Genomic DNA, 27417 nt, shown 5'->3' with positions numbered 1-27417 from the left:
ACTATCCGGACGCTTCTTGGGCCTTTGCTAAGGGTGTCTCTTTTCAAGATACCTATATGACAGCAGGTTGGTCCTCTCCACTTACTTATGCGAGATTTTACAATCTCTGTTGACTGAATTTAGTCTGTCTGTTAACCTGTGGTTGTGTCACCGTAAGTGTTACATGGACTGAGTACTTGGAAACTACTGTTCACATGGCACGATGGTATATCATCCCCATTGTGTTATTACTATAGAATGTATAAAAACATGGACGTAGTGTCCGTGACGTCACCCGTAGATTTCCGAAGAGCGTTTTTTTAAGCTCAAAAGTGGGTGGAGGCGGCCGTCGCCGTCTTGGCAACGCGTCACTCCCGGATAATCAAAAATGGGCAAAGAGGCGGGAGCAGGTTGCTAAAGCCACGCCCACCTAGCTCGACGGTGGTGACAGCAGCGGCAATCCACCTGTTACTCAAGTGGCCACGCCCTTAATTATGCAGAAATTTAAGGCTTAATATAATTTAAACGGATGAGTTATAAAAAAATTCACCTCCCTCACAGTTGTCATGAAGGGCAAAATTAGCTATATAGACCAAAATAATTTTTTTAACCAGGCTGTAAACATGTTTTTTTCTGCTGTAAAGTTGGGCATTTTAACATGGGGAGTCAATGGGATTGACTCCCTTTTGCAGCCAGCCTCTAGCGGCCAGTCGATGAATTACAGTTTAAGTCACTTCCTTGTTGGCTTCACGAGAGAGAGAGCGGGAGGTTGCCGCTTGGTTATTACCCAGTGCTGAGTTTCCTACGAAAGGAAGCATCTAGGTTACTAAACATAATCCTGGTTCCCTGAGTGGGAATAAGATGCTGCATAGTTGGCCATACATAAAGCAGACTTGACTTGACTTGACTTGATACTCACAGTTGTGCACCTTGCAGAAAATGTAAGATTATAGTTCCAAGTGCATGCCTACAAGGATGCTCTATGTATAAGGATTACGTAGCTCTTTATGGGTGATTTTGCATGATCTATAGGGCTTCAGACCACGTGACCACATTGCTTATGACGCAGCACCTCGTTTCCACTTTGGGAACCAAGGTTACATTTAGTAACCTAGACGGTTTCTTCACATAAGGTTGAATCAAGAATTACATGACAAAATGTAAGTATCCTCAAGTATCCTCTTTAAGGAATGTGTTGAATAAAGACTGTTCTGAAACCTAAGTACTTGGACTTTCATTATGTAAAGTGTTTTACTGTTGTATTTCTGTTGTATGCTGTACTTTTGTATTTCTAAGTTCCCTCCATTTTTGTATTTGACTATTAATAAGGGTAGTTATGAGGGCACCACCGAATCTTGAGTTCTCTAATCATGCAAAATAAAATAGTATTAAAAAGTAAGACTTGTCACAGTCTTCCTGTGAGAAATTGTAACTTGTGCATTTTTACCTCCCCAGATGAAGTGTAAAATGAAAAAGTGCATCAAAGGCTTATGTATGAGGACCTTCTCTTTCTCAGCTGGCACTGGCTGCAGATGGAGGTGGACTGCAGTAGCTGCATACTAGCTTCCCACTCAAGAATGCCCCTAGAGAATGCAGGAATTCATTCAAACAGCAACGCAGGAGTGAAGAATTATTAATACACTGTACTGATGGCCTTCACACTCCCCATCCCCCCAAAACAGGACAAATTTGCGTACATGTGCCTACAATTGCGTATGTACATTCACTGAGCATTAAGTGAATAGTGAATGAAAGGACAAGATACATTTACCTTTATTGGTCTAAAAGCTAAACTCTAATTGAGATTTCCTCTTATAGAAAACAATCATTTTCCCTCTCAAAATAATTTCAGTCATTGTTAATCATTATACTCATAAAAGAGGCATATAAGGAAATGGCTGGCCCTCTAAATTCCATGGGTATATACTTAAGTGTCTAATAGCATGTGTGCTTTTCCAGCTAAAATATCAAAATAGCATTGATGGTCATCAGCATGGGATGATTGTCCACTGATGTGTTGTTTCCAAGCATGGAATTCCAGTTTTCCGGTTGATCAGAACATTTTGCATTTTGAATGCTCTCAGAATAGTTTAGCATGGTAATGGATATGATTTTTAATGTTAATGTATTTGTTTATTTAATGTATTCACAAACAGCCTGCTGTGGGCAGCACAAATAGCATACATGAAATTACCCATAGCATATCTATACAAGTGGAGCTGGGGGAGGTGGAGGGTTTCTGTAAGCAAGCAAGACTTGCTTACTGCAAACACTGAACCAACCTATTTAAATGTTGACCAAGCAAGCTCGTTGGCTGCAGATCCAACAGAGACCAGTTAGCTTGTGCCATGTGGTATGTGACATGCAGAATAAGCCAACTTTCCTCTAATAGGTTGGCTATTTAGTCAGCTGATAATGAAAATTTTATTGTAGACTCAAATATTTAACATTTTACTATGATCTAGAACTAATGTAGTGAAAAACTCCTTGTTAAAAAATTCCATATAGATTTTTATAAATAAATTAGCTGTTAAAATGTGATTTTTCCATCAGTCACCGATCCTCTCTTCACTGTCAGCTATGATTTAAACCAGGGGTGTCCAAACTCGGTCCTCGAGGGCCGGTGTCCTGAAGAGTTTATCTCCAACCCCAATCAAACACACCTGAACCAGCTAATCAAGCTCTTACTAGGCATACTAGAAACTTACCAGCAGGTGTGTTGAGGCAAGTTGGAGCTAAACTCTGCAGGACACCGGCCCTCCAGGACCGAGTTTGGGCACCCCTGATTTAAACCAAGAATGTCACATATCTTGCTTTATTGAAGATCCCACTCAGACTTGGGTGATGACCAGTATTAGGGTGTCACTTAGCATGACCAGTAATATTTTAGGGACAGTTCAAGCCACCCCTATGCCACCCATTTAGACATGCCATTGCTACCTTTAACAATCTTTAGAACCTGGTTTTGCCTGTTCATGATATGACCTCCATTTAGTGGAACTCTTTCTCCCCATTCAACTAAACCTAAGCAGTTTTCCAGACCCTTTTCCTCAAGCATTTCAAAATCCAGGACCTTATACTTGCTCAGGACATCTTGGTCTTTTGACTTACACCATTTACTCTCAGAGCCGTGAACTTGGTCCCGTGATCACAAAGAGCATCTCTGGGTCAGAGAAATACTCTTTGAGGAACAGACTGTACCATGTGCTGTACCATGATGCTGCAACCATCTTTTGGGTGTTACTCTTTGATGAGTAGCACCGTTTTTCCACTTGGAAAGTGGATTCTCATAAAACAGGCTACATGAACACAAGAAAGGATTATTATAATAGGTCAGTGGTTCTCAGAGAATGGCACCAGTTGTACACAGCACAACCCTGGAAAATAACACTTTTAAACAAAAAATAGAATTGTGTATATAACCACATTTTCATGATGATGCAACAACATTTTAGGTGCAACAGTTTTTAATTGGGCATTGAAACATGCTTAGACATCAACACTCATCATATAAACCTCAGCAATGGTGACATAAAAAAAAATTCTAAATATTACAAATTAAGCGACTAAAAAATAAATAAAAACAAAAGCAGAAAATAGTATGACAATTCAGCTGCATAATTTATTCAAGGCGCAATGCATGCTGAGAGCAATGTATAGGTTTAGTACTATGCTGGCTCCCAGCATGCACTGCAGCATGGAACTTTTTTGTTGACATGAAAAGTCAAGGGATGCGAATCACCATAATGTAGACTTAAAACAAAAATGTAGCCAAACCTCTGTAAGTTTTCAGCAAAAACTTTTGTACACGTATGAAAGCAATAAAGGCAAATCGGTAAAAAGTGAAGCTGGTGCTGCTGTTTGTGGAGTTGTGTAATCCTCCTCTGCTGAGATCTTGAGAGATTTCATGTTTTCTTTTATTTACCTTATTTCATCTCAAATCAATTGCAGTTGCTGTGTTTATGCTCTTCTCCTCTTTTTCCCTTTCCTTCAGTGATTCTGCTTGTTAACAGTAGGTGTCATCACTAATGTTCAATAATTTCTTTATTCATCACTTAATTATCTAGTTAACCGTAACACTGCTTAAGGGTGCTTTCACACCTGGATCATTGTTTCGGAACCTGGCGTGTTTCCCCCCTTAGCTCGGTTCGTTTGGGCATATGTGAACACGGCAATCGCGCTCGGATCCGCGCCAAAACAATCAGTCCGAGATCGCCTGAACGAGGTGGTCTCGGCTCGATTGAAAACAAACTCTGGAGCGGTTCGGTTGTAGTGAGAAAGCAATCCGATCTAACGGACCAGCGAACCAGACTTTTTTTTTTTTTTTTTTCCCTTTATTAGGATTAGCAACAAGTACACAAAAATATACAACCCTAGTAACAACAAAATCACAAAACAAAATGAAATTTAAAAAAATAAATCAACAACAACAAACATACAGGGCCAGGGGTAATATAAATTACATTATATAAGGTAAAGGTGCCTCAAAAGGCACTTTTTAACCTCGCGAACCAGACTATATCACAATGTATAATGACTAATTACTTAAGTTCCGTGAAAAGCATTAGCTTTGTTGTTTTGCTAATACTTCAAAATGAACCTGTGAATGTCTGTGGATGAGCACGTCTTGGCCATTCAAAATAAAAAAGCGCACTTTTTCATTTTATAATGCCGTCTTATTGCTCTTCTTCCTAGTGGGTGCATTTAAAAAAAAAAATTCCCGATGAATCCTGGACTCCTGCTCAAAATGATAAATTAATATAACGACAGCTACAAAAAAAAAAGAAGCTTTTGTCGTTCCATCCTGACGGATGACAGCCGTGACAGCTAAGTGGAATCCCGGAAAAACCGTGGAACTTTGACCAATGAGAGAACAGTTTACTCGACTTGTATTAACAAATTTGGTCAGTTTAGAAACTTTGCCGTGTGAAAGCAAACGCACCAAGAATAAAAAGCAACATTGTAATAATTCTAATCCCTGTTTCGGAACAAAGCAATCGATCTACAGGTGTGAAAGCACCCTAAGTGTTACTTTTTACTGTCTTTAGACTGGACTCAGACACCAAGCAGTGTACATTTAACACCAAGGATTTTACTGTGCAAAATGTGATCAATAATGTTAATAAAGTTTTAACATTTTGTAAAACTAAATAGGAATTTAAAAAGAGAGAGAGTGAGCTAAAAAGACTTGAGGAAACTCAATGCTACTCTTCCTCTACTTCTTCATGTCTGAAGTCTATTAATGCCTCCCTAAGGAGGAATTAATAGTTTCCTTTTCTCAAAGCAGAAAAAAAGGGGGAAAATGCTTTGAGTAGCCTCTCTTTACTCATACTCAAGTAAGACTGAGACTGCCACCTGCAGGCCCCTCTTTGGCTCTCTGTTGCTACTTACACAAGTGTAACTTGATTTTTATCCCAGTCCCTCAGAGTCAAGTGTGGCTCACAATGACAGCGATTCACAGCAACCAAACATCATTCATTTTCAGTGAGGGCTAGCGATTTCCGGCAACACAAGCAAGAGCAACCATTGACGATGTGACAAAGACTGTTTACACTGGCTGCACACAGGAGCAAAAATCTTTTTTCTACTCATGTCTGACCCAGATCATATATTGTCGAAATGTGTAAGCAGACAAAAATGCATGAGATCTGACTTTCTCACATCCAATTCTGAGCCTCTTCAAAATGTTTTTTTTTTCGATCAAATATGTATGTGATAAATGGCATGGTGGCTTAGTGAGTAGCACTGTTGTCTCACAGCAGGAAGATCCCCGGTTTGAGTCCCGGCTGAGCCAGGAGCTTTCTCTGTGGAGTTTGCATGTTCACCTTATTTTGGTTTGGATTCCAATACAGTGCAGGTGAACTGTACATAATAAATTGCCCGTAGGTTTGAATGTGTGTGTGGACTGGCCATCATGGCCACAGGCTCGAGACACAGGGATAGGCTTCAGCACCCTACAGAGGACAAACGGTTTGGAGACTGGATGGATTCATGGACATTATGCGATATGTGAACATTTTATGGGTAGTTTAAGGGATGGTTCACTCAAAACTGAAAATTCTGTCCTCATTTACTCCAAACCCAAATCAAAAGATTTTGCATAATTTTTTGTCCATTCATTGAAAGTGAAGCTTTAAAAAAAACCCACATAAAGACATAAACGAATACATATGAATGGACTGGTTTAATCCAAGTCTTCTGAAGGGACTGGGTCGCTTTATATTACGAATAGATCTTAATTTAGTATTTTATTCACATATAAACACTTTTTTTTTTAACTAGAAACAGGTTACATGGTTAAGTGGTGCTCATACAGCTAAAATCCAGCTGCGTACATGTACAAAGCTCTTCACAATGAGTGCTGCAAAAGATAAAAACATATATGGCTATTATACTTAATTCCCATGATAAACAACAAATAAAACATTTGCATGCATTCACACCTTTGCATGGTTGAATGATGTGCACAGAATATGCATCAGGTTCTCCTGTAGGCAGGTCAAATGGACAGAAATCAATTATAAACACAATTGCTAGTTTTACTTATGTTTTTCTCATTTAAAACTGATTATGACTGACCTACTGATTCACTGTCTAAATAAATGATTTAACTATTGAAAAAAGGGAAATTCCTGTGGCGTATAATGGACAAACACTAGATGGCACAAAAGCAGTACAATTAACATTAATCTTTCATGCAGCCACCATTGCAGAGTGCTTATTTTGGTCACATGGCTTGCAGGACCTTGACAAAAGCACACACACACAGCCTCCTGCTTTTGGTTTCTCAGAAGTTTTGATAGGTGTGCAATATCCTGTGCGTTGAGGTTTTACGCAGAAGTAACCTCATGTGTCACACACACATACAGTCTTTTGCAGTTCACACACTAAAAGGCTAAAACATGTTGTAAACGTGTGCTCAGCTGATGCAGTTGCGAGTTCAAGTGTACATGCATTCTGTCCACAAATGCTTTGTTTTGAGTGGCCAACATGTGAAATAACCTGTTATTTTGCTTCACAGATGTCTCATATGTGTGGTTTGAAGAGTGTGGTTTATACAGGTAGCGTGCCAAACTGCCTAAATTCACAGCAACAAACATGCCGGAAATATCTAGCACTCTTAAATAAACAAATACATGCAAATACATAAAAAAAGGATATTTCAATTAAAAAGAAAAATAAATTTCAACAGTTGTCATCTTTTTGTTGTTCCAGCTACATAAACTTTTCTATTATGCCATCCCAAAAATGTTTTAAATTATCTGTTTTGATGCTCTCTGTGTGTAAACTGACTTAACCCAGATGAGTATATCGGCCTTAAAGGGGTCATTGATTATGGGTTCACCTTTTTAACTTTAGTTAGTGTGTTGTTAGTTGTAATGTTGCTATTTGAGCATAAACAACATCTGCAAAGTTACGATGCTCAAAGTTCAATGCAAAGGGAGACATTTTCTTTCACAGAAGTCACTTTTTAAGGCCAACAAACAACTGGTAGAGACTAACCAGGTAGGGACTGTAAAGTCACAAACCCTAAAATTGACATAAACTCTGCCCCCCGGGAAATAGAGGACTGCACTGGCTTTAAACTGAAGCTGGAACCCGGCCCGTACCCGACATCGTCTGACCCGACCCGAGCAGGACTGTTAAATTTAGAGCCCAAACTTGAAATAGTTTTTTCACAACGAATAGCTAAAAGTTTTATATATGCTGTATTTCACGATTGCATGCAATGGTCAGTAGGCTAAACAAATTCATGTAAAGACTTGCTGCTGTGAGCAAACAAGACACTTCTGACGCACAAATAGCATACATTAAATTACCAATAGCAGATACAGGTGGAGCTGGGGGAGGTGGAAGGTTTCTGAAAGTGCGCTGCAAGACTGCTAGAGTTTTGCTGCGCTTTTAGAGTTCCATGACTGGACTAGTGTCCTACAGAGCAGTGGTTGTGTGCTGTCTCTAATCCACAGTGGCGGCTCGTGGGTTTTAAAATAGAGGAGGCACACTAATTGTATTGGTCTGGGATCCCTGCCGATTATTATTATTATTTGCTTAACCACTTTAAAATGGCTTTTTGGTTGCTTTTAGTCAAAAAATGTAAGGAAAGCGACACACATACAGCAAGATAATATAATTTCACTTACCTGGACTATCACTTGAAGCAAACATCCATCCCTTCTTAAAAGTCTGTGTTAAAATAGAGCTGCCTGTTGTGCCATTTAATTAAGCCGACTGCTGTAGCCTGTCTATAGGCCTATCCAGCTTAGGCGTGTTTTCCCTTTTTTTTAAATTTGTGTATATAGTGTTTGAATGACAGCTTGGTGAATCTGTTAGCGATCAAATATTCAATATCGCTACTCATCATAAGTACTTGGTACATTATCAGCGCAGCGGGAGACGTTCAAACTAATATCACGTAATTTACGTCTCTATGATGATTGGTTGATATCAGAAGGGAGGAATAGCCTCCCTTATAAGGTTTCTTTTCTCAACACTCCTCAGCGCTGAAAGTGAACACTTGATGCTAATTGGCTATTTTTTTTTACCAACGGAGGCACGAGGGCTCAGCTCTCCCCCGGCCTCCCCCTCCCCTTCTCTATCATTAGCGGTTGTAATTACATCAGCAGATTCGGCACATTCGCAAACTTTTTTAACATGTTATGGTATTACAGCTGTGAAATTACAAACAAAAAATGCACATTCTGAGAAAAGGAACTGAAATGAATTGTGAATTTTATGAACATTAAATCGTCCTCCTCCCATTTTCATCTCAAAATTTTGGGGAAGCTGTGCCTCCCCCGCCTCCCCTGACGAGCCGCTACTGCTAATCTACAATCTCTCTTTTTGGATTACAAAGAAAGAGTACAAAAACGTTTGGCATTATTCTCCACTTAATCTGGAAGTTTCTGTGTGACAGGCATGCAAAGCGACCAACCACAACCGCAGTGCTGTTTAAGTGCCTGAACTTGAACCTGAAACCTACCACAATAATAGACCAGTGTGTGCAGTGGCTAGTAGGTCGTTCAAACAATGGGGCAGTAGTCATTGCAAACGTTTGGAAGTGAGTCACGTAAAAACCAAAACCCAGAGCAACTGTCAGTGTTTTTTCACTATGGGATGGTCTGTTTGCTTGCCATCTGAGGCTCATCCTATTACCTGTAGCTGCTTAATAGTTCATACCAACCTAATCAGACACATTTACACATCTCTATTTGCTAAACGGAACTCAGCTTGATTTCTCTTTTAGAGATAAACCTAAACCTTTCTCACAAATCGCAAGTCTTCCGTGCTAAAAGAACAGAGTGGAAGAAAGAAAGGGTAAAGAAAATGGGAGTATGTGAGACTGAGGGTCCAGGAGCAGACTGTGGGAGTGTGTGTACTGCCAACGTGATTTTGGCTCTTTTTCCTGGTCAGCTGATGTGGAGGGCGGGTGCTGATTGGTGCGCCCAGCTGTGCACAGCTGCAGCTGATCTGTGTGCTGAGACAATGTTGTCAGTGTTTCCTGCTCTCCAGAAAGAGAGAGCAAGAGTGTGTGGTTTTGGAAGACACTCACAGGATGTTAGTGGATCTGCAGAGGCAGACCTGGTCAGACAGACAGATACAACAGCGGACAGAATGGCAGGAGAAGACGATGAGAGGACAAACACTTGTTGGACTTAATCAACATGATCTTGAGATTTTACTTTAGTCTAATTCTGATTTTAGACCTTAAAAAAAAATGTTTTATCACTTTTGATGACCCCAAATTAGGCCTAGCTGTGAAGCCGTTTCAAAAAAGCTAGTGTTAACTCTAAGTGATTCTTCAGAGCATTCAGCTTCAGGTTGGAAACCCCTGAAGCTCTATGCTGGTTTGGGATCTTCAGGCATGGGCTGTACCACCAGTCTCCTACACTCCATAATGAGAAGAAACCATTCACGCATCTTTTCTCACCAGCATGAACAACTTCTCTTGGAAATCACAGCAACGGAAGAGGGGATGGTCACCAGCGAACCCGCTATCACCATGGTAACCAGAGCTTCTTACCTCCCGTACTTTGATAAAGGCAGTGATTACTGGAAACTTCTAGAATTCTAAAACATTTCAAAACTGCAGATTTTGGAATCTGAATGGAATTCGCATGCTTAGTTCCTCACACTGAATATTTTACTATAAAGCCCGCTTCAGACTACACAATTTTTTTGTTGGTTACGACAGTCACTGTGTCAGATTATGCGATTTTGACTCCTAAAATCTTGTCGTGTCTTGAACAAGAAAAACATTATTATATATTTAATTGGATACAGCAGTGTTTTAAAGAAGAATCTGAATCTGTGCGCATTGCAAAATTGACAAAATCATTTAGCACAGCCTGACATTAGACATTTTTACATGTCTATGTATAAAAACCTCAACAGTCCCGCACACTATCGATACTCGCACATTTATATTTTTTAACGTTTTCGTGCTATGACCTTCATCAGGTATACAAAAACGATTCAGGCACAACCTCATTTAAAAACAACAAATGACCAATCACTGCAATGATCCATAATTACCGATCACAATCAATGATGTAACACATCATATTAGAAACATCCTGTAGAAGGGTTATCTCAAAACTAATTTTTACTCAGACCGAAACGTTGTTAATAAAATACATATGTGCAAGTATCGATAGTGTGCGGGACTGTTGAGTTTTTTTGTGTTTGGCCTTGGTTTGGTATGTTTTCTTATACGCACCTATCTATTATCTGCAGGTGTGCAAGGTTAATTGTTAATTGTCTATGTATAGCACAGAAACCCTCTGCTAAAATACAAGTGTAAGATGGTGAAAATTGAAATAATGAAAAACTTATCTAACTTATTTAACTTTCTGCCATTTTTCTTCTTTTTTTGTCTGCTTTTCCAAATTCTGCATAACCTTCTTTCATTACTTGGTTAGCTGGTGATGAGTTATGTGATTTATAATAATTTTATATAGTACGTATTGAGTGTTGCCAACAAATAGCAGCAGTGTTTTTTAGTATCATTATATTTACTTGAAATAGTGGGGAAATGGAATGCTACTTTTAACTTTTAACTGTTAAGTTGAGCAGAGGTCTTCTGTTTTAGCATCAGCAATGGTGTGTGAATTCATGACAGCACTGACAAAATACAACTCTCTCTTCAGCACTCACACACCCCTATAGGAGAGCTTTACTACCACTGAACCTCACTGTGGGAAGCAGGCACTTCTCACTGTACTCCTCTTCTATGCTGCTGTTAGATCCAAAATGACTGACTTGGTCTCATGAGATCAGTGTTTGGATTCTATCATTTGAATGAGTCTATATTTTGTAAATATGGGCCTTGGAAAAGGTTAAATGAATGTATTGTGCTTTGGCTAGGAGGTAGTTCCTGTGTGGACAGCAACCGCATTTCACTTCTGCACATTGCATCTTACTGTGTGAGATGAAACAGTCACTCTTTTCATAGATTTTGCTGGCTATAAGACACTTGCTTGGTATTTTCCTGCTCTTTTTCTAGCAAAAAATCACTCTCACAGAATGAATGCTTAAAGCGAAGGTCAGATTGCTAAGAAATAAGTCTCCTGACAATTATCTCCCAAGTGCTTCCATTACCGTCCAACATTAAGTCTGAGAATGATTCAGTGGGCTATACAACACTTTTAATTGTCTTTAAATGTTTTGGTTGAACATACTTGGTTGTCGATCAAAAATAGCCTTTATATTTTATTTTGTATCCTTCAGGAGGGTGTACTCATTTTTGCAACACAATGTTGTATCACTTTAATGAGAAAACTTATTTTCCTGAATAATTTTGTCATGCTTCTTTGGTAACTGATCATTCAGACTTGCTGGAATATTATATCTCCAAATAATCCTATTGTGTCTTTTAAGTACAGAATAATCGCTGAATTTAAGTTCAGCAATTATATATAGAGTTTTAGCATGTTAATGATATGATAATGTTAATATACTATATAATACTTACTGCAGAGCAAGTAATACTGCTAATAGATACACAGATATGCTGTTATAAGCATGTATGAATGCTGCTGTTTCATGCATAGCATACATAAATCGCATATTGGATCTAGACAGGTGGAGCTGGGGGAGGTGGAGGGTTTCAGAGGAGCTCCACTTGCAGCGAACACTAAACCAGGATATTTAAATGTTGAGCGAACAATATCACTGGCTGCAGTATCGGTGGTGGAAAATCAGCATGTGGGCTGGGGAAAATAATGTGTTAATTTGGATTGTTTAATTCTAAATCTCCAGTTTCCCCTATTTTCTTTGGCTAGCATTATATTATGGCCCCACAAAACACACTATTTCCACACATACACTATGATCGGCCACCATCAGCCGCATGTAGGACACCCAACCATTGTGGTGCCTGTCTGGCTGCTTGATTGATCCTATCAGTAAGCTATGCTTGTGTAAGTACACACAGTGATACAGTGAAAATTAATGTGTTGAATAAGTGAAAAGTGAACACAGCTTTAGTGCAGACAGAGAGAGTAGACAGAGTAATGACAGACAGCGAAACTTGTGTGCTGTGTGTTTAGGCCATGCTATGCTGAAGAAAAAGCATGAGTCTGACTGTGACAGTGTGGTGTTGATGATCATGGGTAGACATGAAAAAGTAGCAATTTCACCAATAAAAGCAAAGAAGTGAAATCTGCTATTGTCACACTCACGCACATCGCTTGGACTTTGTTTTTAGTTTACACCGTCTTCCCTTGACTATCACGGCTGTGTAAAACAAAGAAAACTAAAACACGGTTCATGCACGAAAGCAAGGAAGAACAGAACAGACTTCTTAAGCTGGCCTTAAGCTGCAGATATGATTCCCCTAAAAATATTGCTGAAAAGTTCCATTACTCACATAATGTTTGGCTTGTGTGTTCATTATTTTTATTACTTGGCTCTCTGAAATGCTTGATTCTGATTGGTCAGTCGCAAAGGTTCAATCTCTCATATCATACAATCACAACTAGTACCATCTTGTATCTGACTTAGGGACTGTATTGAAAATGAAATCAGAGGTCTTCAGTATTAATAGAACTGTAATAATGTGTTGTAAGTGACACACAATAATCACATGCATGTGATCAGCCTCCTTGTCCAAACGCCACCCAATGGATGCAAAAGATATCAGACAATTCCTGTTTCTCTTTTCTCGCCATAAATTTATTGCTGTGCTATGGCAAAACCGTTGGAGATATTAAAAGTAATTTTGTAATTTAGCATCTTCACTGTCTTTGCATAATGTTGAAGTATGAATTAAATATTTTAAAGTTTACTTTATGCACTTTTCACAAAAATGGTGGACTTCCTGTTGTGCGGAGCTAATGAATGTCAGGGTAAATGACTTAAGGTATTACCTAAATTTGCCACCTGTTTGTGCATTGTACTATGAAACACTCAATAAATTTTGAAACATAAAAGGTGGGTTTCAGATAGGGTTATTTTGTGATGCCTATAACCTTAAAGTGGCCTAATATTGGCTTTTTTATAGACCGCTGCTGTGATGTTGTAATTTTGTAGGCCATCCCATAAGTGAGCATCACCCTGGTTCCCTCGACAGAACCCCAATAGGACTTTTCCATTGATTATTGCAGAAAATATGCTTTGTCGCCAACAAAATTGTATCATTCTAACACAAATTTGGTTATGATGATGAAATTTAAAACCTAAATGCAACTGCCAGAAGTAAAAAGTCAAACGTTGACTATAAATTAACTATTAAGCTTCTAACAACTAGGGGTGTGCGATATATATGGTCTACTATAATATCATAATTGTTGTTTAAACGATATGGGATTTGACATTATCGAGTATATCGCAAAAACCCAAACAAAAACACACCCAGAGAGTGCACGCATACACCGAGATGTAGGTTAGACTATTGCGCGAGGAGTGTGATTTAGTGAAAGTGAAAGTGAAAGTTAAAAAACATTTAGAATTCCCCAAAAATTCAAGAAATGCCCTCGAATGACTTTCATGTCTTTTATTTCAACTGATATAGTTAATATCACACAAAAAGTTTTTTTTTTCCTCCAAATATCAGCACGATTGCAAATGTGATATTGATTTTATAAAACAGTCCAATAAACAAGAAGTTAATATTAATTGACTTGCATTTTAGACACAAGTTCCTGTTTTTGCTCTATTTTTATTTTTATTTGTAAAAAATTTTTTTTTTTACAAAAATAGTTTCAAACAAAGCCACAGCAGAACTGTTTTGCGTCCCTGAGCTACACAAGGCGGTGTTTCGTTACTGATTCAATCAGCTATTCAAAGGAACACTCCATTATTTTTGAAAATAGGCTCATTTTCCAACTCCCCTAGAGTTAAACAGTTGAGTTTTACCGTTTTCTAATCCATTCAGCCGATCTCCGGGTCTGGCGGTAGCACTTTTAGCTGTAGCTTAGCATAGATCATTGAATCTGATTAGACCATTAGCAACTAATCTAGATGCTAACGGTCTAATCAGATTCAATGATCTATGCTAAGCTACAGCTTCGGATGGATTCGAAAACGGTAAAACTAAACTGTTTAGGGGAGTTGGAAAATAAGCCTATTTTCAAAAATAGTGGATTGTTCCTTTAAACAAATCGGTTGAATGAATGAGTCAATGACTCACGCATGCAGTGATTTGCCATCACCTACTGGAGATTTTAGGTTAATATTAAAGTATTTTCCACCTTTATTTCCCCAAAAATCATTTCAAATATCACTATTAAACATTTTGTTTTTAAAGCATCAAAACATTATTTGTGCATTAAGCAGTCTCTGTAAATGCATCTAAATGCCACTTCAGAAAAGGTAAATGCCCAGAAAAGGTAAAAATCAATGTAAACTTGTTGGAAAAGTTCATTTCTGTTACTCCTGCAAACTAAAAGCTTTGTGAGTCAGCTGTCCACGGCAGTCCTAAACCTGCCAAAAATACCAGCACCATAACACGCTCAGCAAAATATCGTCTGATTATCGTTATCGAAAATATAGAAATATCATTTTCTGTCATTATCGCACACCTCTGCTAACAACTGTTTCAGTCTTTATTTAAGAGACATTTTCCCTGAAATTTTGAGTTAGAATAGTTTCTAAGAGCATGACGAGGCTGGTAAAGCAACTAGTTAGTAGTTTAAACGCTTGTCAACAACTGCTTTTTCAGGACAAATAAAAGCTTTAAAAACACAAGGAGGGTATTACTGATGTATTTTATGCATATAAAACTAAATGTGAAAATATCTTGTGTTCACCACAGACCTTATGTCAGGCATTTAACCAAAGACCCATTCAAAAACCCCATTGGCTTTGGGGATGAGGAAACTGGAAGTGGTAAAATGCAAATTGTTTCTGGATTTTGGCTGATAAGAATCATCCCTGCATCACTCCCATTGGCCTGACCAATATACATTATCAGTCTCTCACTACTCTACACACTAAGATACAAACAGCTTCCATTACACTGATTGTAATAGAGTATTACAACTACTTCTATCTACTCGCTGATATATAAAAATACATTTGGATTAACATAGACTCTGACAGTGTAAGTGAGCCAAAATGCAGATGTGTTACGTGCACTTTTCATGTAAGTGATTTATATATGTAAAGCTTTGTGTGTGTGTGTGTGTGTGCGTTTTTGTGACAAATGAGGACATACATTTGTATAATGACAAAGGTATGACAGGTATTACAAGGAGAAGGTGACTTTTCAGGACATTACCCCATGTCCCCACTTTTCAAAACGCTTATAAATCACACAGAATGGAGTGTATTGAAAATCTGAAATAGCAGAAAGTCTCCTGTGAGGGGTAGGTTTAGGGGTAGGGTTGGTGTAGGGCAATAGAATAAACGGTCTGTACAGTATAAAAACCATTACGCCTATGGAGAGTCCCCACTTTTCACAAAAACAAACCTGTGTGTGTGTGTGTGTGTGTGTGTGTGTGTGTGTGAGAGAGAGTTTATGGCTGTCATTGTCGCTCTCCATCTGTCTTCGCTGCTGAAGTCACATGTCACTGCAGGTCTACTTCCCCCTGACCACGTGCTCCGTCTGACAGGTTTCACTTGCTCTCAGGAAAGTTCTGCTTCTCTTGCTAAAGTCAGCTTTCGGTGGCCTCCGCATTTCAGTCGGTGTGTGTGCGAACCCATGCATAATTATGAGTTTTAGGAGTAAAATCACTTTTCGGAAGAAGATAAAAAGCAGACGGGTGCGGGCAGACTGCAATCGAGTGAGCTGTGTATGTATTTTATCTTTCTGAATTTAATATTTCAGCTCTGCTTTGTGTTTGCGCTCCCATCAGTCATTGATTTAATTTAACATCAGTGCTGATCTGACGCTCCTCTACAGATAAAAACTGTGACATGTGTCTGTTGATTTCTGTTTGCTTTTGAGAAATGTCTGTCCTGTGGCAGTTCCCTTTATTTCTTTTATAAAGCATGTGAATGCTGTTGGTTCTTTTAGTCAGTGTTTGAACTGAACTCAGGATAATCGGTGAATTATATATGAGCCTTGTGTTGGCAGGTGTTGATTGTTTCTCTAGCATACATGCCGCTGACTGATGGACAATAATATTTGTTGCCATGGAGAAAGACTTTCCTCTGTTATGTTACTTATAGTGATTGTTCCTCGTTCCCCAAAGCCTGACTGTATGGAGCATAATGATGTATTGATGACGATGAGATTATTTTTGTGGATATCGTTCCTAAGCAACCACTAGTCACTTTCATCCTGAGGTGTGCACACAAATCCGACTAATTTGCTAAATTAATTTATCAGTTATTATGTACTCTGATATTAGTGTCGCAATCTAGACATACTGTAGATCTAAATATAGCTATGAGTGGCAATTTAACTGAACTTTATTCATTCCAGTGGAGTTAATACTGGTAATTATCAGTCTAAATGTTCTCATAAATTTCATATAATGATATATTGAAATAAAATTTCTCATGAATATTGAAAAAAATATTTTTGGGAAAAAAGGTTTTGCCGTAACACGGTAACATTCAATTTGGTAACATGGTAACATTCAAAACTTTGACTTTTTGCACATTCATTCATTAATGAGAAGTTACTAATCAGATATAATATGCATATAAAATGCAAAAATATAAAAATATGTATTTATGACTGTTTTATAAGCTCACGTTTCACCGGGTCAAAACTGACCCGGGAATGCAAAAGGTGTATACATTTTTTCCCCTTTTTAAATGCGATAGGAGGATTAAAAACGAATGTAAAAATTAATATTTCTGCAGTCAAAATATTTAGGCTAGTTAGTTATTAATTAGGGGATTAGTGATGTCTAACATATCAACTGGATGACTAAACAAATTAAAACTATTTGTATTTATTTATTTACTCAGTCTATACATTTTCTGTACCAGAAATTTTAAATGTAAAATTTAAGGTTTTATACATAATTCAAAGTGACTGCAAATATTATAGAAGGGATAACTAAAAGTTGGAAGGTTTATGGACAGCTTGAGATTACTAAAGCAATAAGCCCCGTTAAGCCGTGGTTTACAGTGAATTTATAACAGCTGAGGGGCGTTGCTAGACGTGCTAAAACCCCCTTATTGCTTTTATAAAACGGTTATTCCATATACGTAGTAAATAAAAACAAAATAAAACAGAGCAAGTGAAGTGTAATGATATTAATAAAAACAGTATTCTTCCACCAAACAATGTAGTTCCTCAGAAACGGTTGTGGTTGCCAAGAAACACACAAAGTAAACAAAGGTGTGTGTTTGTAGAGTAATTTACAACAGCTTCGAACGCGGCTCAGCCAATCACACTGTAAAATCTAATTAGTTGGGCTTACTTAAAAAAAGCATGCAAACCGATTGCCTTGAAAAAACTAAGTAAAGTGAAATAGCAATAGTATGTTGTACTGACAGATGCTTAGTTAGTATAGCTTACTTACACGAGAGTTCTAGTAACTAAAAAAAGAACTGTAGGGGGTACTTGATCCTTTCATTTAGGTTTACTCATGACTTAGTATAGCTACTCACTGACTCCCAGAGTGCATTGCGGCATGAATAAATTATACATTTGCTTTGTTTTATAGTTGTTGATTTTATTTGACAATTTTATTTGCTGTCTTGTGTCAGTAGTAGCACAACAAAAAAAGTAAATAAAATGGTTATTGTTACAATTAATGAAAATAAATTAAATGTAATTGTTACCATTGTTGTGGTTCACGTTCTGAATGTTTAAGTCTGTGTGTGACTTTAGCATGTTACCACACACGATTTAAGAATGATATAAACCCAATTAAAATCATCTCAAGATATTTATGAAAATAGAAATCTGATAAAGTTCACTACTAAACACACACAATAAATGCACTAATGCTTGAATTAGAAGAGAGGTCACTTTCTAAAAGCAACCTATTTATTACTTTTCTTCCTTTGAAATCAAATAACTCTGATTTCATAATGCATTAACTGAAAGAAAATTATAGTAACGTAAACCAAGTTCAAAGTGCCCAACCAAAGGGAACGCTGATCACTATAATGGTGAATTTAAAAAAAACACACATTTTAGGAAAATCAACATCAATTTATGAAGTTAGCTTATGTGATGTTCTTTCAAATATTGCAGTTGTATTGAGAATTCAACATTCAAGATGACTTTGGGAAACGAGTGAATGCAACTACTGAAAGATAATTGCAGACATGGAGGAAATGAGTGAAAAGTCTATTAAGACTCGTTTTCTTTTCTTCTTCTGCTGTTGTTATGTTGCACATTAGCAACATATTAATGCACTGCTGCCTCTCACTGCTTTATTAATGTCATTGGTTCCTTTGTGGCTACTTGAATATTTTAAGTAAGTGTCACTCAAAACAGTAAGTAAATTGTTTTATTTGCCTTGAAAGTAGCTGTAACTTAATAAAACCTAGTAAGTATAACAACTAAGTAAAGATTACTAACTAAATCTAAGTAAGGTAAACTATTGGATTTTACAGTGAACCAAGGACAGGAACTCTCCGCTTTATAAAGTTCTGTTTAATGCACGCGTGTCAGACTGCATTGTCAGTGGGGTCCGCATGCTGTTCGATTTCTTTCATTTAAAGCTGATTTAGTAGCTGAAGGCGCTGATGTTAGTGTGAGACCTGTGACACAGGAAGCTGTTGTCAGTGTCTGATGTGTGTATACTGGTTTATTTGGGAAAATGACTAATGTCTTAGTGCTCAGTCGAGTTTCCTCCACATGCTGCCCCTATACCTTCTGCTGTTCTGTGGGAACATTTGGAATCAATTCATAGCAGATTTATTTGCCTTCATCAGTGAGAAATGGCAGCACCAGTCTGTAGGCCCTGCAGGGTTTGTGTGCTGACCCACTGTTTCCTCCATTGTTTTTCAAGATGATGTAACCAGCTTTTATGTTTCTCATTTTAAACTGCACGTCTGAGCAAGTTTGAGTGTAGAACAGGCTACTGACAGTACAACTCTTGGTGTTTCGTGTCCTTTGGAGCAAATGGCTAAATAAATGAAAGATACCTAAAGCACTGTAATGTGTATATAAACAGTATATTAATGTATTATTGATGTTATATGTCTTCTGCATGGGAATGTGGAGGTGAAATACATGCTTCAGTAAAAAAGGAGCACACACATATACTTAACAGACAGAGACAGAGCACAAACATACTATATGTGGCCCTGGAGCACAAAAGCAGTCTTAAGTCACTGGGGGATACAGTGGTGTGAAAAAGTGTTGGCCCCCTTCCTGATTTCTTATTTTTTTTTGCATGTTTGTCACACTTTAATGTTTCAGATCATCAAACAAATTGAAATATTACACAAAGATAATGCAAGTAAATACAAAATGCAGTTTTTAAATGATGATTTCATTTATTAAGGGAAAAAAGCGGTCCAAACCTACGTGGCCCTACGTGAAAAATTAATTGCCCCCTCCTGTTAAATCATGAAAGAACTGCAATTAAGCACATTATTTTAGAAAGCTGAGTTAAATTTCACTAGCCACACCCAGGCCTGATTACTGCCAGACTTCACACCACTGTTTTTGTAGCAATAGCCAACAATACATTGTATGGGTCAAAATTATAAATGTTTCTTTTATGCCAAAAAATCATTAGGATATTAAGTAAAGATCATGCTCCATGAAGATATTTTGTAAATTTACCTACTGTAAATATATCAAAACTTAATTTTTGATTAGTAATATGCATTGCTAAGAACTTCATTTGAACAACTTTAAAGATGATTTTCTCAATATTTAGATTTTTTTGCACCCTCAGATTCCAGATTTTCAAATAGTTGTATCTCAACCAAATATTGTCCTATTCTAACAAACCATACATCAATGGAAAGCTTATTTATTCAGCTTTCGGATGATATACAACTCTCAATTTCGAGAAATTGACCCTTATGACTGGTTTTGTAGTCCAGGGTCACATATATGGCAGGTAAAACTAAGATATCATTCTAATTTGACAAGGAATTAGATTTCTTGTCAATAAAAAGCAACTTTCAAATTTCAAAAAATTGACACTTATGACTGGTTTTGTGGTCCAGGGTCACATATACATGTAAACTTAATGACTGTACCATGTACAGAAGCCCTATTATTATTATTTGTATTTCTTGTTTTCTTGTGATCACAACTTTTTTTAACAAAAGTTGTTTGCTCATTATCATAACTTAATTTTCTCATGATCTCGATCGACATAAGAAAAGTTACTTGTTATTTTCTTGTGATCTCGACACGAGTTACTTTCTCATGATCACAACATAATTTTCTTGTGATCTCGACTTGAACGGAAGTTGTTTTCAGTCCAACCTATTATCCATAAGCAAAACTAACTGTAAACTAACCAAATAAAATAATAAAATACACAAATATCTGCTTCTGTATTTTGTAATTCTGGCTCATTAATCATCAGGCTTTGTGTTTCATTACGTTTGAGATGAAAGTGGCTACACTTTTGAGTCTGATGATCGTATTTATTTTTGACCACAAAGGACAAAAAAGCTGTTTGATCATTCATAATTTTGGCAACAGGGTTGAATAGCTTCAGTTTTCGAGCTTGACCAAAACGTGTGGGTGAGAAGTGATTACAAGTGACCAGAAGTGAAATCACAATACACAGTTCCTTCCAAAAGTCTTTATTTGATTGTCACGGCACTTTTTGAATGTCTCCTTTGTCTCACACACCAGTTTCAGGTTTTGGATTCTCATCTTAATGAGATAATGAGTTGAATCAGGTGTGTTTGATTAAGGAGACATGCAAAATGTGCAATGGGGGCTCCAGGAGCAGGGTTAAACACCACTGCTTTCAATGGCTTTTTTCCACATCACCATAATGACAAATCAAAATCCAGATTAGTAATATCCTTGCATTTGTTTTTAAAGAAAACAATACAATGTCACATTAATGGAAGTATTCAGAACCTTTGCTATGACACTTGAAATTTTGTTCAGGTGTTTCCTATTCCTATAAACCAGGGCTCACCAAACTTAGTCCTGGAGGGCCGGTGTCCTGCAGAGTTTAGCTGCAACTTGCCTCAACACACCTGCCTGGAAGATTCAAGCATACACAGTAAGAGTTTGATTATGGTTGGAGCTAAACTCTGCAGGGCACCGGCCCTTCAGGACCGAGTTTGGTGACCCCTACTATAGACCACGAGTGTCCAATCCTGCTCCTGGAGGGCCAACATCCTGCAGATTTTAACTCCCAACACACTTGCCTGAAAGTTTCTAGTAATCCTGGGCTGCGTTCAGCCCCGACAAAACGGTGCAAAACGTTTTTTAAACGGAAAGGGTGGTATGTTGAACACACTGTTCTGATGAGACAAGAGTTGCAACTATGGCAGCTGAGAAGGCCATTCTGTTTGTTCTTTTTGAAGAATTTTCGAAGCCTGATGAAATCGGTATAAATACGTGTTTAATACTGCAAAATACACTCGATGTTACAGTCATTGCCCTTGCCCTCCAGAATAAAAGAGAACATCCCAATCCAGTGAAGGGATTTGTGGAAACTGTGGTTCCTAATTATTGTGATCCAACATGTGCCTCGCATTTCAGGATGAAAAGACAAACATTTCAGGTGAAGGATAATCCACTTCTTACCTCCGAGACTGTGTTAGGATCTATATGACCTTATTATTTTTATTGTGAGTATTAGGTTTATCATTATTGCTGATCACTGTTTTTGTGCTATGATATTGAAGTATTTACCATTATATAAACAGAGGACTATAGAAACGTTTATGAAAGTATCACTCCACAATACAATAGCAAAATATATAAATATGTATAATATTTATATGTTAAATGCATCAGTGTCTAGCACACCTTCCTGAGGAAAGGATATGGACCAGAAGACATTGCAATTACTAAATGATATTTAGACAGACTTAAAGAAGTTCCAGATCTATACTTGTGCCCTTATTATTAATGTAAATAAACATGTGCAAACAATATACTTGCTCCTGTGAATTGATATGGATGTTAATTACATTGTGAGAGCTGTCTCTTTAATACCGTGTGGTTTATATACACATGCTGCTGCTGATTGGGCTGACATGTTTGACACACCCACCAAACAAGAGAAAACGCATCTCAAATACCGTTGCACACCGTTTCCAGGAAACATGTCGTTCAAACCGGAAACCGTAGCAAAACGGTGCACACCGGTTTGAGCTTGAACTTGCCCCTGAAGATCTTTGGTTCGCTTTCAGGTGTGTTTAATTAGGGTTGGAGCTAAACTCTGCAGGACAGTGATCCTCCAGGAACCGGTTTGGACACCCACGCTATAGACAATCTATGAGATGCTTCTACACTTTTTTTTAAAGATTGTTTTATGGCCTTTCTTGGATTTATTAGAAAGAGACAGTAGAGATGTGACATGAAATGGCAGGGGAGAAGAGTTGAGGATTTTTGAAAACGCCTGCCAGGGTGAAGATTTTCAAAAACTCTGGTTGCAGTGTTATCGTGTAGACGGCGAAACCGGAGTTTTTGGCTTGTGACGTCGGAGCCTGTGCTGTTATCTCCGCCTACTGGAGACTTTTTCAGGCTTCTGATATCGCCACCTGTTGGTTTGGCATGCTCTTGACAGTGCTACGTTCTCTCAAATTAATATCTTGTGGCCACGACAAAACTAAGTGAACCGACCATGTCACCTCGCGGCCACCGTATATTTGAGAACGTATTAAGAATTTTTCAAGAATTGCACTTAAGAACATTCTTACGAACTTCGTGGAATTTATCTTAAGACATTTCTTAACTTATTTCTTAAGAAGATTTTCGTGAGTCCGGCTCCTGATTCAGATTTGGCTGAGAAATCCACCTGATGTGAAGGATGTTTTCCTTGCTTGTAGCTTTATTCTGAAGTGGATTTGAATCCACTTAAAGCTTCACCATCAAAAGTTTTTTCATCTGTATTTTTTAGTTATTTATTTCATTAATTTTGATACACACATGCATAGAGTGCATCACATATGGTAAACGCTGAAGCTCCCGCGGTGTATGTCACACACTCGAGCGAACCTTATCGGTTCTTGTGCTCGTGCATCCACGTTTGAGCAACCGTGTTGACCATATGTGATGTGCTCTATGTTGATGTTTTGTTCTCTTGTAAAAGGTTTCTCTGATTTAGATGTCTAATTTATACGCTCGGACTCATGCATAATGTACGTGTGAATATTCCTACTCTGACAAGCGAGCCTTGTGATTGACTGTCATACAGCTTCATCATCAAGGCTGTCGTGTGATTGGTTATCGAGACGCTTGTGATCCAAGTTGGTCATTACACTTTCTTCAGTGGTAGAGTCGCTGGAGTTGGTGTCTCTTCACAATAAGAGCATCTCTGATTAAACTCCCGGGACGAAAATGGACCTAACTCTGGCTCTGGCAAGCAATGCCAGAATAAAGGAAAATAATGGATGAATAAAAAAAAAAAAACCTTAATGAATATAACGTCTCATACTAGAGAGAGGTGTGAAATGCTTGCCGAGTGAGAACAAATTAGTATTTGTTCAGGTGCAGATGGAAGTGGAAACGTCTGTGGGTGTTTTACTGACGATGTGCAAATTAAAGAGCACAGATGCAGATCAGTTCCATAATGACCAACGCAATCTGCCAAGAGCAGAGCAAATTAGCGTAGAGCTGATAGCACACATGCATAGAGTGCATCACATATGGTAAACGCTGAAGCTCCCGCGGTGTATGTCACACACTCGAGCGAACCTTATTGGTTCTTGTGCTCGTGCATCCACGTTTGAGCAACCGTGTTGACCATATGTGATGTGCTCTATGTTGATGTTTTGTTCTCTTGTAAAAGGTTTCTCTGATTTAGATGTCTAATTTATACGCTCGGACTCATGCATAATGTACGTGTGAATATTCCTACTCCGACAAGCGAGCCTTGTGATTGACTGTCATACAGCTTCATCATCAAGGCTGTCGTGTGATTGGTTATCGAGACGCTTGTGATCCAAGTTGGTCATTACACTTTCTTCAGTGGTAGAGTTGCTGGAGTTGGTGTCTCTTCACAATAAGAGCATCTCTGATTAAACTCCCGGGATGAAAATGGACCTAACTCTGGCTCTGGCAAGCAATGCCAGAATAAAGGAAAATAATGGATGAATAAAAAAAAAACCTTAATGAATATAACGTCTCATACTAGAGAGAGGTGTGAAATGCTTGCCGAGTGAGAACAAATTAGTATTTGTTCAGGTGCAGATGGAAGTGGAAACGTCTGTGGGTGTTTTACTGACGATGTGCAAATTAAAGAGCACAGATGCAGATCAGTTCCATAATGACCAACGCAATCTGCCAAGAGCAGAGCAAATTAGCGTAGAGCTGATAGTCAGATGCCTGTGCAATCTGCTAACAACACGGGTTAAACATGCTTTTTGGGGGCCCTAAGTAATGGTGCAAATGCTGACTACTGCAAACCTTGGTAAATCACCGTACGTGATTCTTTAAATACTCTCCTCTCATAAATGTTGTCTGAAAAGGAAACTCCTACAAATCCATACGTTATGCAATAAGGTAGGCTGCAAAAATAAGTACGTCTATGCCTTTTATCGCTCATTTTTCTTTAGTAAATCCTGAAATGAGGTGGAATTTGAACACTGCATTTCCCAATGGCTTTATTTAACATTACCCTTTGGAAAACATGATTATTTTTAAAGCTCTCCTCGGTGAAGAACAAACTGTGGTGCAAGAAGGACTAAACCATCTGAAGAGCATGTCCATTGAGAGCGACGCACTGAAGAGATTTCAACGGTTCTGGCATCAGAAGGGACTTTACTCTAGAAAAAAAACAAATAGTTTGCAAGGTTTACTCCATCTGGATACTACTTCAGTTTACTGAGTTCAGTAACGCTCAAACGGAGTAACATTTCTGCATATTTTTATATCCCGTAAGTTTATGACGTTCTGACATATTCTAGCTTTGCTCACACTTTATTTTAAAGTCCAGTTCTCACAATTAACAAACCATTAACTCAATAAACTCCTTATTTGCTGCCAACTTATTAATAGTTAGTTAGGTAGTTGTTAAATGTAGGTATTGGGTAGGATTAGGGATGTAGAATATGTGCTTTATAAGTACTAATAAACAGCCAATATGTTAATAATAGGCATGTTAATAAGCAACTAGTTCATAGTGAGAATTGTTCTCTATACTAAAGTGTTACCGTTGATTTTTTTACTTGTGTGCGTGAAATGGTGTGACATTTATGCATAGTTCATATAGTAGGTGAAAATACATCAATAATGGATTGCTTCCAGGAACTCAATGTCTTGTCAATGAGCTGTCATGTCTTGCATGCTACATTACATTTGCTTTCGCTTCACCGGCCTGTTGCTGCACTGAAACTCTGTTCTGACGCTCTCTGTGTGTTTGTGTTATTGTAGGTGTCCACTCTTCCTGTGGAGAGGAGAACACTGAAGTCCACTGTGCCAGAGGGAGCCGACACACATGCTGAATGTCTGCTGGTCAGACAGGTGAGTGCTGCATGTGTGGCTTTGCTTCGGATCCCATGTAAAAGAGTAAAACAGAAGACGATGCTCGGAGGCCAGGTGTGCCTTACGTGTGCTGCTTACTGAGAATTCACTGAGAAAACAATATACAGTTGTTTATTAGTATGCTGTAGGGCCTCCTTTGGCATCGGTCCGTCCTTGGGAATGTCCAGTGTTGGGGGTAACGCATTACAAGTAACGTAATCAGATTACTTTTTTCAAGTAACTAGTAAAGTAACGCATTACTTTTTAATTGACAAGAGAATATCTGAGTTACTTTGTATTGATTGACAGCTCTGGTGTCCCCATGTTGAGAGAAATCAGATGTTACTGTAGCTCTAAAATAAATATGAATATGCATCCATTCATCTCACTCACACAAAAAAACAAAAACACACAGATTCAGTATTCCTCAAAATGAATAAAAATAATGCAACTCAGAATATGACGCAAACCTGCAATAATTAAATGTTAAACAACACAAATATCCTTTATGTATTTAATCCCATTCTAATAACCAATACTCTATTAACTTTGCTTCTGAGCTTCGATGATCCAGTTCAACCGTACTAATAAGCACAAATTACTCTAGACGAACATTTATGTCTTTTGTTTGTTGCTGAAGTGTGTTGAAATGTCTTCTTCTGCATTCTACTGTACGGACGTAAAGTTACTTTCCCTTCAGCCTGAGGCTTATTCATTTCACTTTTGGTGTGAAAATACTTTTATATTTGCCAAAAATATAACTTTTTTATATTAAAAACAAACAAGCAAGTCCTGTCCTGATTTAAAAAGTAACACAAAAGTAACGTAACACATTACTTTCCATAAAAAGTAACTAAGTACCGTAATTAGTTACTTTTTTTATGGAGTAACGCGATATTGTAATGCATTACTTTTAAAAGTAACTTTCCCCGACACTGGGAATGACAGATAGAAGTCCTGTACATGATGCTGGTGGAGGAAACGTTTCCTGACCCGCTCCTCCAAAACACCCCAAAGTGGCTCAAGTCAGTCAAGTCACTGATGCAATGTGAAATCAGTGAAGTTTGGCCGTGCATATATGTAGACGCGAAACCTCCAACACTCTGTTGGCCAGTGTTTCAGTATCATTGCCCAACCCCTGTATATGGAGTATGCAAACTTCCTTGATATTTCTAGGTTGCCCATGACTGTGGGAAGCCAGAAGCCATAAACTAATCCAGATATTACCACATTAAAATGACACCTTATTCAGTCTGACCATGTTTATAGTACTGCCCTGAATAAGCTATTTCACCTGACCGATGTTTATATGTAGTCCACAAGACTAAATAACAAGTGACCTAGATAAATAAAAAGTGACCTAGTTATTACTGTGTCATTACCAGCATGAACTGGTTTTATGCTTTGCTCACATCAGTCTACACTCATTACCATATAATGACAAAGCAAAAAAAAAAAAA

At 38.0% G+C, this 27417-nt stretch overlaps 1 protein-coding gene across 1 annotated transcript in view; it reads left to right on the top strand.

The window, feature by feature from the left end:
- The first annotated feature begins 24721 nt into the window (after positions 1-24721).
- LOC107598620 (dedicator of cytokinesis protein 10) overlaps positions 24722-27417 on the top strand; it is a 49374-nt gene continuing 46678 nt past the window's right edge. Inside the window, exons 1-2 of the mRNA XM_016290016.1 lie at positions 24722-24811; positions 25868-25957. Coding sequence (XP_016145502.1) covers positions 24722-24811; positions 25868-25957 — 180 coding nt within the window. The remainder of the gene's footprint in view (positions 24812-25867; positions 25958-27417) is intronic.

This window comes from Sinocyclocheilus grahami, unplaced genomic scaffold (assembly GCF_001515645.1).
Source record: "Sinocyclocheilus grahami isolate Dianchi unplaced genomic scaffold, SAMN03320097.WGS_v1.1 scaffold253.1, whole genome shotgun sequence".
NCBI lineage: Eukaryota > Metazoa > Chordata > Actinopteri > Cypriniformes > Cyprinidae > Sinocyclocheilus > Sinocyclocheilus grahami.
Note: the sequence above shows the minus strand (reverse complement) of the source record. Positions and strands in the feature narration are given on the sequence as shown.